Here is a 19,405-nt window from a genome sequence, read left to right on the forward strand (position 1 = left end):
TTAGTGTGAGATGTGCCTGCCCATGTCAAGGGGGTTGGAACTTGATGATCTTCAGGTCCTTTCCAACCCTAACTATTCTATGATTCTGTGATTCTTGTCAGTCCCTTTAGGCACTGGAAGCTGCTCTAAGTTCTCCCCAGAGCCTTCTCCAGACTGAACAAGCCCATCTCTCTCAGCCTGCCTCCATAGCAGAGGTGCTCCAGCCCTTGGAGCATCTTCATTGTCTCATCTGGACTTGCTCCAACAGCTCCACATCCTTCTTATGTTGGGGCCCCAGAGCTGGATGCAGGACTGAAGTGGCGGTCTCACCGGAGAGGAGCATAAGGGGAGAATCCCCTCCCTCTGCCTGCTGGCCTTGGTGAACTCAGTGAGGTTCACCTCTCAAGCCTGTTAAAGTCCCAAAAAGTAAAGTAGTTTCTACTTCAAAATGAGTTTTATTTTTTGTTGGTACATTTGTTTTGCTCTTGAAAATAACCAGAAAATCATTAAATTCCAATTAGAGAGATTCCTTCAGTGTTGGGCTGTATAGCATCAACTCTGGAATGTACACTCCTACACGGCTGCTTCCTGGACTGTTTGTGCAACAAAAACCACAGAAAATCATCCTTCCTTGTTTAAAAAAAAAAAAAAAATAAATAAATCACTATCTGGTCACTTAAAGAATATCCCAGTTTCAGCCCAAATTGCCTCGTGGCATTGCTTGACTCCAGCCATGTTTTTACCAATGTGATGTTTGAGTTTGGTCTGTCATCACTTAACACCAGCCCACTGTAAATCAACTGATCCTGGGAGTCTCGGTAGAAAGCGGTGTTAGTGCAGGGCACAGTTGCTGTTTTTGCAGGGATTTGGGATGATAGTTTTATTGTGAGAGTACGGAATTGCGATAAAGATCAGCCAAGTGAATGCAAACTGGGGTAGACAGCAAACAGATGAGCTGCACACATTATTTTGCTTCAAGGCTTTGACTTGAGCTCTTTGAGTCTGCACTTTAGCTTAACTTGACATTATTTTTGCTCATATACATATAAAACAGGAAGTACATTCAGATAACATCAACAGCCACTTCCTTATATGTACAAAAATAAGTGCTCTGACAGCAGCAAAACTGACACTTTGATTTTAGAAAGGATGGAAACCTTTGTGCATTTGTAGACCCACATGAGCATTACATGGCACCAGTTAGCAGCACAGGGGGAGAGGTTTAAAAAGAAGCACCTCACGTTTTCACCTGCATCTCTGTGCCTGAGCTGGAGGCAGAGGAAACCAGTAGCAGGATTGACTGCAGAGCTGAAGCAGCAGCGATGTTCATGGAGCAGCTTTGTGCAGTTCCCCTTGCAGGTAAGTTGCTGTTGTTTCAGCAGTGGCTGCAGCAGATGCTCATTTTTGAGCTCAAACTAGGTTTTTTTCCTGGCTGGGGTCCCTCTGTGCTGACCAGAGGCAAGGCAGATGCCTTTTCTTCAGCCTTGAAGTGAAATGGGTGTTGTCTTTTGAGTTTGATGATAAAACAAAGCGTTTTTTTGGATACAGCACTTGTAAAAGATACCAGTGAGGCTCCTTGGGATCTGTGTTGTTTTAAATCGTCCTCAAACTTCAAATCTAAATGCCTCATTATGGTTGCTTTTATCACCAATATGTTTTGCAGGACAACTTGGAAGTGGTTTGTTGTAATGCGTTCTGTGAATGTGAGGAGACAGTCTGTGTATACCTCATTTGTACACCAAGGGTTGTACCTGAGCTTGGGTTTACTAATATAGTCTGTCCTTATGGTGTCTGGAAATAAACATTTATAACTTAGTTGTATTTCTGTGATCAGCTGCAAAGCTTCGGTTGACTGGAGTGGAACCACAGTCAGAGTGTCTACACCTGGGCTTGCAGGCGGGTACAAATAACTAAAAGGCATTTGGCTCCAGTGCATAGCTGCCTGGACTTTCATGGCTTCTGGTAATGAAAATGGCTGTCAAAATGGGATTTTCCTTGAATTTCTTACCTGTCTGTGGTGTGCCCTTTCTAATCAGAGTGCTCGTGAAAGAGCAGGATCTTGTTTAACTTTTCTAACTGCTATTGTCTGTGTGAGCCATTGCAGTAGCAGGTGTCTCCTCTAGCAAAACCCAACCAAAGTTTGCTGCGTTAAGAAGGGGAAAGAAAAAAACAGGTGCTAAAATGAACTTTAAGAGAAAAGGGGGAAACAAACTTGGTAAGATTATCAATAATCATTCTCCATTAGTCAGCAATCGGCTTGACTTGCATTTTTAAGCAGCAGACGCATACCTGGGGTCCCTTGGGGCTCCCAGGGAGTCAGAATTTTATTTGACAAGATTAGTGTTCAATGTGCAAAGTAGCTATGTTTGGCAAAATGTCATTTCCTGAAAACAAATTAGAAGATTTTTAGTAAGGTTAAAATAGGGTGTCACCCTAAATTCTTCTTAAATAGGGTAGCGAAATAAAATAGGTAATTAAATTTCTGCATTGTGTTCACTGCCAATAGCCCATACTTGGGAAAACAGGAATTAGAAATAAAAAAGTATAGATGATCTTCAGGTCCTTTCCAACCATAATTATCCTATGATTCTATGATATGTATAATTAACTATATTCTATAGCTGAAAGTTTGTGCTCTGTCTTTTAGTACAAAGGAACACCTTGGGCGTCTGGAGGCAGAGAAGTACCAGTTTGCAGAGGCATGACCTCGTTTTACTCTTTGAGCTCTGCTGTGGTGGTGGCTCTTAGCTTCCTTAACTAACACCCGGGGCCTGATCCCATGTGACCCTAACAGCTGCCAAAAGTGATTTAAAAAAAGAATTCTGTTTGGGTTATGTCATTTTGTTTCTTCCTGCTAAAGATTGGGTAGAAATATCAGCTTTTCTAAATACAGCCGATTCCTACTTCTGCTCATGACTCATGAGGAAGCTGTTCCCCAAGTATCACATTATGCAGTTTACCAAGGAATCTGCAAGCATGAAGCAAAAAATAGTCCTTTTTCATTTATGTAGGTTAGTGTATCTTCTCTTTAGGCTAATGTATCACAGCATCCAAATTTTGAGTTAGGTGTAGTTTCTCATAGTGGGCTGTACAGCCTCCGAGGTCTCACTCTCTACTGGTCAGAAATCGCAGAATCATATGGGTTGGAAGGGACCTCAAAGCTCATCCAGTTCCAACCCCCTGCCTTGAGCAGGGACACCTTCCACTAGACCAGGTTCCTCCAAGCCCTGTCCAGCATAGCCTTGAACACTGCCAGGGATGGGGCAGCCACAGCTTCTCTGTGCCAGGGCCTCACCACCCTCACAGGGAACAGCTTCTTTCTTAGATCTCACCTAAATCTCTCCTCTGTCAGGTTAAAGCCATTCCCCTTGTCCTGTCCCTACAGGCCCTTGTCAAAAGCCCCTCTCCAGCTTTCTTGTCGGCCCTTTTAGGCACTGGAAGCTGCTCTAAGATCTCTCCAGAGCCTTCTCCAGGTTGAAGTTGTGTTTTCATCAGACTTCACAGCAGTTTAAGTTGTTTGAGCACCAGTCATTCAGCTGCAGTCATAGGCACTTAACGTGCGGCCCTGTGTTTGGACATTTTAGACATGTAGCAAAACGGGTTATAGACTTAAGAATCTACAGCAGAAGATTTTTTGTGTGAATTCCCATGCACGAATTTTCCTCAGCCTCTAAAACCCCAAAGGCTTAATGAGGAAACAACAGGTCTGTTTTCTGCAGGACACCTTCAGTCTGTGCTTTACAAGTGAACTGTTGCCAAGCTTTCCCAACACTTTAACAAACCCTTAGCTCACAGTCTTGGCCTGATTAAGCTGTGCTCTCTGCCTCTACTTGCTCTCTGCAGAGCTCATCCCAGCTCCCGGTCCTCTTTCCTAAGGAGAAGTGCCAGGCAGAAGCTGTAGGCAGTTACGTTATCAGGAGTCGATAACATATTGCTGAACTGGAGAAGTCTTAGGCATCACTCCTGCCCTGTGTCTCTAACTGGTGTGGGGAGGATGGCTGTTTTGGGGTGGTTATTCTTATCTGTGTAGGGTGGGAGCTTGGCCAATGTATGTGGTATGTATGTGGTAGCAGGGAAGGGTGCATAGTCTTCAGCAGTGTCCCTGCACCTCCAACATGTCCACTGACGATGCATAATGGGTGACAGACAGAAAGATTCAGCCAAAGAGTTGGAGGGCAAAGACGAATCGAAAGCTGCTGCCTTGTGGCTGCAGCTGCATAGAGCCAGTGTAGGAGTAGTAAAACTGCTTCTGTCTCTATCCGGAGCTTTGTTGTCCTAATGCATTTTGATTATGCTTAGCAGGTTTCTCTGGTACTTTTCTGAGCCAGAGGCTTAGGAAAACCTGGTGCATGTGCATTTGTTGAGTTGCCAGGTATCAATGTTGTTCCATGTAATTCACATCAGACCTTCCAGTGACACTGCAATACAATTAGAAAAAACTTTTGCTTCTGATCCTGTCAGCAAGCTTTGTGGTGAAGGATGCAGCAGGAACACATCCAAGGGTTTCTTTCTGCTCAGTAGGTTTCCAGCTGATAGGAGATGGAACACCAACAGTCCAGCCTCAGAAGCCCCAGCGTGATGGAAATGTTCTTGTTCAAAGCAGTGAAGTCTCCTCTCCATGACAGTCTGTCAGGATATACACGAGTTGGTTGTACAGGCTTTCATGTGGAGCAGGGAAGGTTTTGCCATGTGGTACCTGACAGGACAGCTCATATCCCACCTTCTGTCACCAGCAGTACATGGGTACATGAAGCAAAGTATGTGCAGCCCTGTCTGAGAGAGCAAGGGCTGCTTTGGGATTGAACTTTCTTACCTAGGACTTTTTTTCCCCCTTAGTTGCTTCAGTTTCTCTGACTTGTCCTGGAGATTTTTGCAGTTTGTTCTGTCATTCCATGTCAAGCAAGTTCTTAGTGGCTTTGACTTTCAACCTCACATACCATATCATGTTTGATTTTCACCTGCAAAACCATACACTGTGTGCATTTTATCTCTACAAGAAAGGCTGTCTGTGGCCTCCCACTCCTCTAGGTTTTATGTTGTAGGAGAAAAGGGGATGAAAACTTGAAAATACTTTGTTCAGTTTTGGTCCCTGATATGTAAAAAAGGTGTGGATGGGCTAGAGAGGGTCCAGGGTAATCTTGTTCCACGCTTAATGGCCATTCCATCTTTGTTGGACTTTTCTAGCTCAGCTGGATATATTTAGAGCCAGTATAAAAAGAGTACATGGGCTTCAAGAAATAGGTGCATGTATGTTTTGCTCTGTATTTTCTCCCTGGTAATTCCTGTTGTTCTGCTTGCTTTGACCACTGTTGACCTGAGGCTTTTGTACCAGGGCTTATTATAAAACTAAGATAACATTCCTCCATGGTTATTTTCCCCTCTCCTGCAAGTTGCCTGTCAGCCCATGGGTTTTCCCTTGAGTAACTTGGTGTCATCAGTAAATTTTGCCATTTCACTATTTACTTTTTTTTTTCCACACAACTTGTGAATATAATACTTGGATATCTTGACATCCTCCTGATGGTGCTTGCTGTCAGACACGTTTTTGCTCTACACAGGTAATACCTGGCTGCTGGACAGCTCCTGTGGGGAGCCACCAGGACATACAGGATGCAGTAGTTTGGTCTGGCAGTATTTTGCCAGGCAGGTTGGCTGTGCCATCTTCCCTCTTTCACTATTGCAGAAACCATTAAAAAAGCAAACTTTGCAGAGACGTGTGCTAAGGAGATATGTCACTGTGCAATTCAGAAATGCTGGAGGTAAACTAGGCTACATGTTAACTGATTGGAGGACCCCATTCCACAAAGTGTTCAAGGCCAGGCTGGACAGGTCTTGGAGCGACCTGGTCTAGTGGAAGATGCCGCTGCCTGTTGTAGAGGGATGGATGGAACTAGATGAGCTTTTTAAGGTCCCTTCCAACCCAAGCCGTTCTACGATTCTATGATCAGGTCAGCTTTTCAAGGAGATGAACCATCTTACAAGGTAGAATTGCTTGAGCCTGTCAAAACCATGTTGCTGGAACAATCTCATTGTCTTCTGTTTGGGGCAAAACCTGCTGCCCTTTTTGAGCTCTGTTTGTTACACAGACCCAGGTATATTTTAGGCAGCTGAAAGCATTTGTATTTCAGTGAGGCACTACAGCAGGGAAATGTGCTGCCACATGCACATCAAGGTTTGGTGGCAGCATCAGATCCATGCAAATGGGGTATCTCTAGTGGGATTTGACCACGTTAGGGTGTTTGTCATTCATATTTTGAATTTGGTTGAATGTCCTGTCCAAACATTATTTAAAGTAGGAACGCTATATAGAGTCCATATACGTATGTATGTATACATGTACACACACATTAATGAAATGTAGGGATGTGAGGAGTCTTTGTTGATGGGTATTGCATAGTGATTGCCCCATGTGACCAAAACCATTATGTGTTACCAATAGAGGAGAAATTTTTTTTCCCCTTACCAAAATCTAGTTTTTAAGAAATATGTAACATGTTCTAAAAGTCCTGGGTATGTAGCACTGCCCTGTGCTTACCACAGAGGAACTGGCATTTCATCTACCCTCCTGCACTTTGCTTTTCAAATAAGTATTGGCCACATAAGTGCCTCTTTGCATTTTTAGCATCAGTAGTAGCAAAGTTTGAACTTGCAGTGGCTACTGTCATCTTCAACTGTGAAGGACTCATAGTGATGTATAATACATTGTTTATTTTAGTTGCTTCCTTTGCTTCTCCTCTAAGAGAAGAATGCTCCTATTCCATGTTTCTGGGATGTGATGGAATTACCTGTGAGTTACTGATGGTCTAATGAATGTCTCTCTAATGATCCGTGGTTTTCACTTAGGCTTTTTGGCAATGCTCTTTCCAGTCAGAGTTTTCATCACTATGGGAAATCAAATCATTTAAAGTGAAGTACTAATGAATTATTGATATTAGTGCTTCAGACTGTTTCTGGCATTTTCGACTACAGCATGGTCACACTCCCTGTGCCCTCAGCACTTTGCCACCTTCTAGTCCAGTAGTCCGCTTTTCCCTGCAAAACGTGGCCCACAGTAATATCCTGACTTTTGTAAATGTTAAAGCTTTTACTGGTGACCACATAAGGCTGCGTGAACTGATGTTTTTAAGACTTTGCAGTTTATTTCCATCTATTACAGCCAGATGCATGAGATCTGGGGTATCCAGCGTAAAAAGGATGTGGAGCTGATGGAGTGAGTCCAGAGGAGGCCAAGAAGATTCTTTGAGGGCTGGAGCACCTTTGCTCTGGAGATGGGCTGAGGGAGCTGGGGTTGTTCAGCCTGGAGAAGAGAAGGCTGAGAAAGGAGACCTATGAGCTGCTTCCAGTGCCTAAAAGGGCCAACAGGAAAGCTGGAGAGGGGCTTTAGACAAGGCCCTGCAGGGACAGGACAAAGGGGGAATGGCTTTAAACCGACAGAGGGGAGACTGTGATGAGATCTTAGACAGAAGTTCTTCCCTGTGAGGGTGGTGAGGCCCTGGCACAGGTTGGCCAGAGAAGCTGTGGCTGCCCCATCCCTGACTGTGTTGAAGGTGGTTGGATGGGGCTTTGAGCAGTCTGGTCTAGTGGAAGGTGTTGCTGCCCCTGGTAGAGGGTTGGAACTGGATGAGCTTTAAAGTCCCTTCCAATCCAGACCATTCTGTGATATAAGTCTGTGATTTAGTGTACTGGTTACCACATTGATTCAGAAACAGCTGATGGCTCTGAATAAAAGGACCTCAATAAGTGTGAAGCAAACAGCCATGTGTGATGAGGATTCTTTCCCTGTGTTTGTTCTGCCTTCTCGTAGTGCTGTGGCAGTTGGGGGGTGCAGGGAAACTTCCCCATTGCTGCTGTGAGCAGCATGTTCTCCTCAGTGGTGTTGGGAGGCAATGGAAGAGTGGGAGTGCCTATAGCAAAGGCTGCCCAGCAATCTTCTTTTACAGACCTTTTTCACTTGCTAAACTTTAATTTTGGAGCTTGGTTGTCTGTCTTTCTGGGTAAGGGGGAGTGTCTTTTAACATCAGCAGGATCTCTTCAGCTGCTGCTGAGAATAAAGTGTAGGGAAACTGATTTTTTTGTCCACTTTAAAGCCTTATTTTAGCAGTGTAAGACACTGCCGTGGCAGTGCCTCAACCCAGGACTGGAAATTTGACTGTGTAGTTTCTTGATGAAAGGAAAACAAAAGAAAACATCGTTTGTTTCCCTGATATTGTGCCTGCACTTTGGAGCAGCTCTCGGTTCACAGCCATGGACAAGGGCACAGGTCAAAGAAGCAACAGGCACGGGGAGTGCAGTCCAGGGGTCATCCGGGAGGCAAGTTTCTAAGTGCTGTTTGCTTTTCACCAGAACTGTAAGTACTTCAGTTTGGCTCTTCCTTTGTTTTCAGTTACAAATCATGGAATCCATTGTCAAACTGCAGGACCAGCAGTTTTTGGCTCGCCCCTCCACAGCAGCCACTGGGTGCCTGTGCTGCAGCTGTTGATAGGCCTGATGCGCACTCCGGTTGCAGCTGACAGGACTGAATGTTTCTCAGCTATCTTTAATGTGCATTTGCAAATTAATGAAAATTAGTTTGGGGTGTGAGTTGGAAGTGCTGCTGACAATGAGTTTCATATGTGGACCTTGCTGATCCTGAGCGATAACTCCCATATGGACAGAATCGGGAAGAGTTAATCATAAACAACTGTGAGGGGACGAGCTGTAATGGCTCTGTTCTGATATTTTTTTGACAGTGTTAGCTGGAAACTGGTCTCTCAAGAGCAGTGAATTTTCCTGCTCTCCCATAGCGAACTTTTAGTTGGACACGTCTCAGCCTCAGTTTAGCATGGCTCACAGATCAGAAGCTGCAGTGCTGGATGCTGTACGCAGGTTTCCTGTCCTGGGAAGATGTAGGCATGTCACTAAAGTGACAGCAGGTAAAAGCAGAGGAGGGAATACAGGGAAACAGTTTAAGTTCATCTGTACTGACTGTGCTTTGACCCCTAATTTAGGACTCCAAGGTTAGATTTCAGCTAAGTGCCTTAGAGCTGATATTAAATGCAGCCATTGGCATCATATTATCTTTATCAGTTTCTCTGCATTCAAGTTATTTGGAGAACTCCTAAATTGTCTAAGTCGACTGGTCCCATGTCAGCTGTGTGGTTTCACCAGTGAAGAAAACTGCTACTTCATGGGGTGAAAATCGGGAAGCTCAGTGTAGTGAGTAATTCGTTGGTCTTCTCCAAAAAATTGAATACTTGTGCAAGTGCCATCTCAGCAGTAAATGCATTGGCATCACTGCTGCTACAGTCCAGGCCTCACTGCTTATCACTGTCATGAAGCACACAATAACCAAATTATCCCCTCGCAGGCACTTGTGCTGTCCTGAGATTTGTGTTCATGCTTGTGTATTTGGCAACAAACCCTCATTAGAGGATTAGTTTGTGAGGGACCTTGTAGGCACACAAAAGGTGGTAGCTGGGAGTGCCATGTGCAAATTGTGGCAGGGTCTAGGTCATGCTGCTGCATGGCTGGGTTGGATGAGATACGAGTTTTTTAAACTTCTTATTTTCTTTTATTAAAATGTATATTGGCAGAGACAATCTGCAGTAATAACGATCAAAAGACCTGGGAGCTAATGAGTTAGTTGTAAGCAGCTTTCCAGACTTGAGGAGAGCAGCAGTGCTGCCCCAATGCAGTTGCAACAGGGTAATAGGGGATGCAGGAGCTCAGATGGGAATTCAAAGAACCACAATTACATCTTCCCCTCCTTGAACACCTACACTGGCTTCCTATACGTTTCATGTTTGGCCACCTCTAATCTGCTCTGTGTTTGAGTCAGCAACCTAGAAACATGTTCTGTTACCCTAAAACAGTGCATCCAAAGGATACAGTCCTGCTTACACTGGCCTCTAAGTGTCCACTGTGCAGAGATGCTGAGGGTCAGTTGAGCTGCTTCGAAGACTCTTTCTGCCCAGGACTCCAGTCTGCAGCCTCTCTTTACTGGACTTAGGTGGCCACAGAGACCCTGCAGTGAGCCAGCGTGCCTCAGTAGCCCTGTGAAAACAGTGATATAAGCAATTTGAATCAGCTCATGAAGGGACCTGATGCATGTGGAGACAGTCTGAGGGAAGAGATGGGAGCTGCTTTCAGGTTGCATGTGTAAGACCTCCCTCTGACAGCAAGCCGGTCAATCAGTTCATTTGCTTGTGTAGCTTAACAACCTTTCTGTGCTCCAGATGTATGGTTGTTGCTCAGGTACTTGTGTGTCTTCAGTATGCTGTGGAATTAGTAGGTAGTCACAAATAATACTCAAAAAAAAAGGATACTTTACTGAAGGATTCTATAAAGAAGCGTAAGAAGAATCTTCACTTTAACTTACAGGGATTTTACACAAGTATATGCTGCCCAAAGGGGGTTGTTTTACAGGGAGCAAAGCTGTATGCAACTTCAGTTGCAGGTGTGTTACTTCCTCAGAGCAAATATTTCCATGCAGAATGAGTTGCATCGAGATTGGAGTCTCTTAAAAATAATTGTAAATAAAAATACAAAATACAATACAATAAAAATACAGTGCAACAAATACAATTGTTAATAAAAATACACTGATACCGGTCACGCCAGCCAGCAAAAGTCCCCTTGAGCTTTATGGACATTTCATGCTTGACATCAGAGGTAAAGCTTTGGGTTCTGACAAGCTTTTCAGGGAACTGGCTCTGCCTGAAAACATTCACATTGTCACCAGTGAATTTTGTGCATGTGCTTCTGCTTCCTTTGGCAGTTTGATTTTCTTAGTCATGACTTCATTAACCTTTTGCCATACTAAGACAGTTCCTTTTCTGTACATCTGAGGTTTATTGCTGTAGTTGATGTTGAATTCAGGAAAGAGTATTTCATTCTTCAGCGAGTGTTGGGTATTTATCATCAGTGGGAATGAATGGGGATGAATGATCGCTTCTGTCAACTGTGTGGGCTGCCATAGTGTATATCATGGATAACTTGGGTTTGCCGCTCACCCATACAGCCTTGACTTTTTCCTGAAGGCACACATCTGCTGTGATGTTTGTTTTTTAGCAAAAAGCTCCAACCAACCCAACAACTCACTGATGTTGGCTAATTTGATGTCAGCTGAGGTCATTACCACTTACTACAGTAAATTTTTTCATGAGTATATGTAAAATATTGTATTTCTCTTCTTCCTTCCAGTACAACAGCTGAAAAAATATTTGGATCCGTAAAATAGCTCTAAATTCAGAACATACTGGTGATAATGATTTGACTTTTTAAATATCCAGGGAGCTGTGCCTTTGTGACTGCTGTGTGGCCTCCAGAAAACTTGAAAATGCTTGAGCCTAGGAAGTGATAGGGATGCAAATTACTGAGCCTTTTTTTTTTTACTGTTTCTTTTAGTTTTGTTTGTTTTATAATTGCATCCTCAGCAGGCTGGGTTGGTTCCTTCTGCACATATTCTGTCTGCAGCAAGATCTTCCAGTCTGTGGCTGGTGTTCTAGAGGTGCTGCATGCTGTGAGTAACAACCATAGTCACATGCTCTCCCCGTGCCTGGGCTTGATACCAGAGCTAAATTTGTGTCATTTAGGTAAGCCTGGGGTTTGTTAACTGGGAGATCTCTGCAGTCGGTAAGGCTTTGTGACAGATGTTGTCCGAGAGGTTTATAATGCTGGAGAGTGCTGCGGCCAATCTGAAGGGCTGTGCTTGGTCCTGCATCCCAAAGAGCTCCTCAGTGGCCTGTCCCTCTGATGAAGAGCCATCATAGACACATGGAATACGTTTTGGTGGCAGTGTCTCAAGTATTTCATGTTGAGTCTTGGCTACTGTTGGCAGCTTCAGTTGTCAGATTTTTCTCTTAAGTGACCCAGCGCTGTCCTCTTCATGGTGTTAAACTACTTAAGCAGAGGTCTTTGGTGCCAGTTTTATTTCTTCACTAGAGCAGAGAGCTGCAGAGCTGTGTCTTTCCTGTTCTCATTCACCTTCTTCCATAACGTGTTTGTGATGTCCTTTCCTAGAGCAGAGGAGTTGCCCAGCGTATCCAAGAAAGCACATACTAATAAATTTAAAAGAAAGCTTTAAACTGGGACAGGAGACAGCATGTGGAGACAAATGAGCGATCAGACCCAGACTTGTTGAGTATATCAGTTGTTGAGTACTTCAGAGCTGCCAGTGCAAGACGCACTCCAGTCCCTCCGTACAAAGCAAGGAATTGATCTCTTGTATGTTTATAAACCCTTAATCTGATAAGAGGAATATGGGATCCCTGTCCAAGTTCCAGCTTTACCCAGGGTGAGTGAGGAAAGGGGGAGTCCTGGAAACTCGCAATTGGACATTGTTTCTTCCTTCATTTTAGCAGGAGCAGTCATGTGGGGGAGAATTCTTTTAAATGGCTGTCTCACTTGTGAGTATGATGATGTTCTGATGTGAATTCCAGGTTGAGTTCCCGCTCTTATTCTGGTAAATGGCTTACCTGTAGAAAAGAAGGGTACTGGATTAACGGGAGACATTTCTGTGCTTCTCAAAACATGTTTTAATGGCTTTTACTAGAGGCTTTTCGTGTAAGACATCTGGATCCCATTAGCTGTGTAAAACTGGGTTATTTTAAGCTTATGATTGCATATAGGTGGGGGGAGTATTGTATTTTTAGTTCAGCTTGACTGTACTTTCTTCCCACATGAGTGAAGTGCAGCCTTTACTTTCTGAATGTGTAGATCTGGGGGCAGACAATCCCATGGAAATGCATGCAACCCCTTGAGCAGGAGCTCTGGATCTACTATTTTAATTTTGTTTCCTATTATCCTCTCCTGAGCTCAAACAAAATCAGAGACAAAATCCCAGCAGAGCTCCTGCTTCTGAGCTCCAGCAGAGGTGAGCATCTCGTCTGTGTGCCCACGTGGCTTTGCACTGAGCTCTGCTGCCAGAATGAGGAGGGCAAATGCAGGGCTGACTGGTGGGACATGACCACGCAGCAGTTTGGTCCTTTTGAAGGCAAAGATTAAATGTCATGGCTGAAGAGCATACAGAAGAGCGCTGCTTCTGTGTCAAATAATAAATCAAATTTACATTGGCATTGGGATTAAAGATTTTGGACTCCTCATGGGTAGAATGAATTATCAGGATGCATTGCCCGTTTGTAAGGTGGCAATGGTTTCTGCAGCCCATGCAACCAGAGCATTTGGTAATGCTCATGAAGCAGTTACCCAGCAAAAATGTTTTTATTCCTGCTAGAATTTTTACCTAATGCTTTTGAGTATAAATTTAGCAGGGCGGTTTCATTACTCCAAAATAGTTTGATTCCACTGACCCAGAGATGAGAGTTCCCTCTATTGCATATTATATTGGAAACCATAATTAGCTCTTGGCTTTAAAAAACTTAGAGATCCAGTAAACCCCCACTGTTCCAGGAACTGTTGTGCGAGTGGTTTGCAAGGCCATGCCCTTTGCCTATATCGCTGGCCTTGTTGCAGTCAAAATAGAGCGTCTGTATCGTGTTTTTACACTAGTGGCATTTGGGTGGGTTGCTTTTGGTTGTCTTCAGCCATAGCTCAAGCAGAAGACTTTTCTTGTCAGATTAATTTTGGTTTTGCAAACTGTTATATATTTTTTTCCTTTTCACTTGAAAGTATTTTGATTCCCAGATTCTCTTAACAATTGTGGTTGTATTTTCCTTTACTGCTAGTGCATTTTTACTGTTTTTATTTTGTTTCATGCTGTTAAACAGCACGTTAGTCATGGTATCTGTATTGCCAGTATTTGGTAAAGTGAACTGCCATGGTTGACCTTAAGCTGAATAACCCTAAGAGTAATTTTCTTTTGGACCCACTGAAATTAAACCTTTTTATAAATGTGAGATCATTCCTTTAGTTTGCTTTCTTCAGCAATGTCATAGAAGCATAGAATCACAGAATGATTTGGGTTGGAAGGGACCTTAAAAGTCATCCACTTCCAGCCCCTGCCATGGGCAGGGACACCTTCCACTCAACCAGCTTGCTCCAAGCCCTGTTCAACCTGGCCTTGAACACTGCCAGGGATGGGGCAGCCACAGCTTCTCTGGGCAGCCCGTGCCAGGGCCTCAGTACCCTCACAGGGGACAGCTTCTTTCTTAAAATCTCATCCAGTTCTTCTCTCCTATTCCTAGAGGCCCTTGCAAAAAAGTCTCTCTCCAGAGCCTGAGAAGCCCAGCAGTCATCTCTGCTGCATGAGTGTAAGAAAATCTTAATCTTTATTTAGGAGTTGCTTGAGTGCCTGCCAGAAAAGGCCTGAGTTCTGTCATCGTCCTTTCGCTGTAAGATCTCCCTCTACTTTCCTGTTCCCCCCTCTCTGGCTCAGTGCTGCTCCAGGTGTTTTCCTGCACTGGCTTAACCCGCTGTCCTGCAGCCAGCTGCGCTCCACGCAGGGACAGGGAGGATAAGGCAATAAATCAAAAAGGAAATGACTGGCTGAGTGAGCAGAGATCTCTATAGTTCTGCTTAATAGCCATGTAATTTCAGGGGGACGTTACTCTTGTACAGTCACTTTTGCTGCCCCAAAGCAGGATCAGCCATGTCTCTGTATTTTCTTGTTGAGGTTTACTTGACACTGTTTGTGAAAGACAAACATTAGCCAGAATATTATTAAGTATCTGAGGCAAGTGAGCAGATATATAGTGGAAGCCAGTGGGATTTCAAACAAATATCCTGCTATTTCATACCCTAAAAGGTAAATAACCCATGCAAGGTGAGACATCCAAGGAACCAAAAAAAAAAGTAATATTCTGAGCACATTCCCCTTTCTGTAATTTTCAGTCTCTTGCTCAACAATGCTGGTTACTTGACACCCTGAGAAGTAGGAGTTAGTGTTTCCTCGGTGGTGAGATAGTTTCAGCTTCTCAGTCCTGTTCTGGGAGGTGACAGTGGGGAGGGCATGGTGGGATCTGAGTTCCTTCATCCAACAGGGCCGAGCAGAAAGTCCTTACTCTTACCTGAACTGGGACTCTACAAAGGAAAGGCACAAAGCAGCCTCTGGATAAAACTGTGCAGTTGGACTGTTTCTGTTAGAAGGGATCCCTGGGCTACATCCTGTGTTTGATAGCTGTAGCAATTTACTGTGTTTTTTCTAAAAGAGCAACTCATCTTTGATAAGTTATTGTTAAATAATTCTTATTCCTTCTCTTTGCTGCTGTTAGCAGTCTCTTTATAAATGTATACAATTGATTGACCAATAGTTTAGGATTTGCAAATCTTAAGAGAACCAAATACGTTGTGAAATGGTTTGCCAGAGTGAAATTTCTAATTTAATTGATCTCTAACATAGCTGAAGTTGTGTTATAATTACATTTATTAGAAGGAATGCTCTTGTATGAATTAAATTTCAAGGAAGAAGTCTAAAAGTGTAAAGGAGTCTCTGTCCCTCAAATTACAGCTTTAATTGGCTGTGGATGGATCTTCCTCTGGTATTTATTCCTGCAGCTGGGACATGGGATTGTACTGGATCCATTCTGAGTTTGTCTAATGAGTCAGGGTTCATGAGGGTTGGCTGACGCATGTTCCACTCTAATCTCATCTGCTTTTATCTTAGAGAACTGTTAACATGTCACCTGTCAAACTCCTCTCCCAGCCAGACCAACTGCAGGAAACAATGAAACCTCGTGACGGACCAGCTGGTGCAGTGACTTTTGGGCCAAGTGTGCGGATTTGGCTGGTTTGGAGCTCTTCTGGCTATGGATGCGCATGTTTTACTGCCTCTCCAAGCCAGCACCCTCAAACATAAAAGGCTTTTTGTCATTGCCCTTTAAGCACATTCTGTCCTTACCAGTTAACATCAAGGGACATTGACATCCTGTCTCTCGTGTGCCTCTATGGGATGAGGGGATTCTGTTTACTGTTCCTAGTTCACAAAAGCTACTGAAATTTGTTTGCCAGATACTGGCCTGCCATCTTCCCTAATCTTAAGCTGATCAGGGAAATCCTTATTGACACAGAAACAGTGTAAAGCAACTCATGAAGTAGTTTAATATCAGAGTGCCTCACTGGAAGCACTGCTTTCCCAGTGTTCCTCTACATTTGGTAATTATTTCTGCAGCTTCTCTGCAGAAGTGCTCTTAAGATTTAAGGACATCAATCTCATCTGCACATATTTTTCAAATTATAAGAAAGCCTGAAGTGAAGACAGAACTAACTTTGCTCAAATTCTGTTTAAAGGAAACAAAACTCAGCTTGTCAAGCCTCATCTTTATGGGATTCTTCTACACGTGCACATCTTTCTTGCACCTCCACTTGGCTGTGTGCAAAGTTCTTAAAAGGATGTGACCTCCCTGAGAGCTTTTGGTCTGAGGATGCAGGGGTGTATTCTCACAGGTTTATCCTCCCATCCATCCCCCCCTTCACTTCAGGGGCCCACAGATGAGCTCAAGCAGCTGGGACATGATTGGCCTTCTCCAGTTCTCCAGTTTGTTCTTGAGACTGTTGTGGTTACAGCTGTCAGTCCAGCACAGCAGCCGTTGTGGCACCAAGGGCTTTCACCCAGTCAGAATATGTGCAGAATATCATAATGCAGCTTTATTGTGTCATCTCCAGTTGAGTTGTCTTCTTAGATGTGGGCTTTAGCCTGTGCTGCCGTTCCTGGTTTGAAAAATTAGTTTTCTTTGTCCAGAGGCAGCATAAAAATCAAAATGTGAATAGAGTATGAGGCTGGCAAAGATTAGCCTGTATTTGGCTTAATCTTTCTATTTCATACAGAACTTGTAGTTTCAGCAGTGGTGGGCTTCAGAGAGGATATGGTTCATATTCCTGCTATTCAGATGTCTCAATGCCAGTAACAGTCAATCTGTTTCTGGGCCTGGGTTTTGAAATGTTAACCTGAACTTACTTTCTCTTCGTAGTTTAACCCCAAGGGTTAGTTTTACAAGGATGGAGCTGTGGTGTTTGCCTGGCCAAGGGTGGTGTTCCCAGCAGCTGCAGACTGGGAATGTGCCTGGTTAGTGCAGGAGGGAGGCCGATGGCTCCACTGAGCCCAGGCTCTCCATGTTTTCTTTACTTCCCTGAATCCCATCAGATTTTGTTGATGTGTTATGGGAGACTGCCAGTGTGAACATACAATAGGAGTTGTGTATACTTCATCTTTGCATCCTTACATGTAGCATCATCTTGCTGGCCATTTTCATTCAACGGAGCAAATGTTAGCTGTAATGGATCCCCTTCCGAGACAACAGTTTGTTTAGATTTACTACAGGTTCTATGAGGATCTTGGGTTTTTTTCCCTCAAAAAATTTACTTACTCCTTTTTTTTATGCTTTACTTCGTATTTTTGGTCTTTTGTTCTCTAGGTTATATTTCTCTGATTTTCCACACAGTTCTCTCTGACCTTAACTAAACATTTCATATTTTACTGTTTGCTTACAGTCTATCACTATGCACTAAACTGCTTCCTACTTAGTACGTGACCTTGCAGAATATCTGCTGGTTTCTTGCCTGATTATCATTTAATTCTGTTCTTTGCCTTCTGTCCCATCCAGCATAGAGTTGTGCCAATTCTTTGTTTTTTCAACAATAGCCAAATAATTTTTTAGAAGCCTTTTGTTGGAAATCTGTAAAAATATGAGTGAACTCTTAGCAACAGACTTTCTTTTCTTCTCATTCTCTTGATTGATGCATTCAGAGAATCCCAATGAGTTTGAGATCTGCTTTTCCTCTTCAGCTGCTGATCGGACTCGGATCTTTTCCAGCATGATTTTATTCCTCTTGAACTGCAGGTTCAATCAAATTGAGTGACAACTGCAAGTTTACAACCATTCCTTTACTTTCCAGGTCTTGGTATAACATCAAGGTCGGAGGAGGGTTATCCTTTTAAGTGGTAATTTTGCTTCCCGTGTGACTGTGTCATCTTTTATTGTGTGCATGTATCAGCTGCATATGGTAATGTTGTCAGTTACTTTTCAATTACCGGTTCCTTACCATACCTTCTTATTGTTGTTGTTTGTAGTGACATTTCCAAGTCTGGTATCACCTCATCCTGTTGTATACCCTGTCTAAAAACAGTGGCTCTTTTCATTTACTGTCCATGCCACATGTGAGAATTTTACTTTTTATAATTTTTTGTTAGTAATTCTATGCATTTTGTTGAAATGTTCCTTTCTGAAGCTTATTGTCACTGCATTATTTTGGGGAGTTTGCCCTCTCTGTGGATCCAGAGTGAGATCCTGCTGTGGCTGTTGTTAATGAAGAGCTGTGGTCCTTACCTCTTAACTCCTTTCTGTTGCAAGACACTCGCTTAGCCCTGTGTTTTATAGAGCTAACTGCTTCAGTAAGCACTAATTTAAATGTGAATTTGTTTACCAGCCTTTATGGTAGGGGTTCCTTCCCACCTCCCTGTGATCAAACCTTCTTCTACTCTTCGTTTTGCTTCCTTAATCTTAAAGTGGGCATTATCACCTACAAAAATTCACATGCAGATATATAGACAGACCATGAATTTGTGAACTTATGTTGGTTTTTTACCCGGCTGCCTCCATGCCTGGTCTCACAGGTTTAACTTTAGTGTTCATTGCAGGAGCCACTGTATCTCACTGATGTTCTTGGCTCTGTGTCCATAGCATGTGTTTTGTTACAGCCATTGTGCAATGGAAGGCAGTCTACATAACATCATTTTGCTTTTGGCTTTTTTTCTTGTACTACTTCAGCCTCAGCAGCTAAACATATTTGAGCAACCTGGTCTAGTGGATGGTGTCCCTGCCTGTGGCAAGGGGTTGGAACTAGATGAGCTTTAAGGTCCCTTCCAACCCAAACCATTCTGTGATTCTATGACTAGCCCTACTGTGCTGATTTCTAGGCTTTTTCTATACATGGGGTGGGTTCACCTTGGTTGCTAGCTAGTACAGTATATATTTGCCAAGACAACAGAGGCAAACCTGTGATTATGGGAGACTGGGAGCAATTGGTTTCCCTGGCTGGCCATGTGTCTTGTCACCCTTCTGCTGCCAGAGCAGTGTTTTGAGTATCCGGTGCCAAACAGGTACATTTGAGCTACATCACCAGCTGTTCTTTAATTCCCCTCTCTGCTTTTTTGGTTCTAATGAGACCATTTAATAGTTTAAACCACCTGAAACTAGGAGCCTTGTTATAGGACTCCACATGGTGAGGAAGAGATTTCTTTGAGCGTGTAGGGTCATGGAAATATACGTTCATGTGCTGGTATATCCGGTATATTCCCTTATTTCTTTTCAAAAATGAGCAAGTGATAGTCAAATTCCACTTCCTTTGCATGTTATTTATCTTCCCACTCTTGAACAGGATTCGGATTGAATCTGATCAGAAACTGTTGTCCATTAAGTGTCTGACCACAGGTCATTCCAGATGAAGACAGCGGTTGCCTCTACCTGTATTTCCTGTTAGATTTGAACTGGCTAAACCTGGTTAAACCCGGTGCTTTCTCAAACTGCAGTGTTGTTTGATAGCAGCTGTTTAC

The 19,405-nt window shown here is 43.4% G+C and overlaps 1 protein-coding gene across 4 annotated transcripts in view; it reads left to right on the top strand.

Annotated features, from left to right (window-relative positions):
- ASXL2 (ASXL transcriptional regulator 2) overlaps nucleotides 1-19,405 on the top strand; it is a 102,143-nt gene that overhangs the window by 56,467 nt on the left and 26,271 nt on the right. Inside the window, exon 1 of one of the 4 annotated variants that reach the window (XM_061461198.1) lies at nucleotides 668-1,338. The exons of the other annotated variants lie outside the window; for them this stretch is intronic. Coding sequence (XP_061317182.1) covers nucleotides 1,302-1,338 — 37 coding nt within the window. The 5' untranslated portion in view covers nucleotides 668-1,301. Of the gene's footprint in view, nucleotides 1-667; nucleotides 1,339-19,405 lie in introns of those variants that run through there. 4 annotated transcript variants of the gene reach the window in all.

Source organism: Pezoporus flaviventris, unplaced genomic scaffold (assembly GCF_033815535.1).
Source record: "Pezoporus flaviventris isolate CSIRO_AGI_PZ_B2104156 unplaced genomic scaffold, CSIRO_AGI_Pfla_v1 ptg000031l, whole genome shotgun sequence".
Taxonomy (NCBI): domain Eukaryota; kingdom Metazoa; phylum Chordata; class Aves; order Psittaciformes; family Psittacidae; genus Pezoporus; species Pezoporus flaviventris.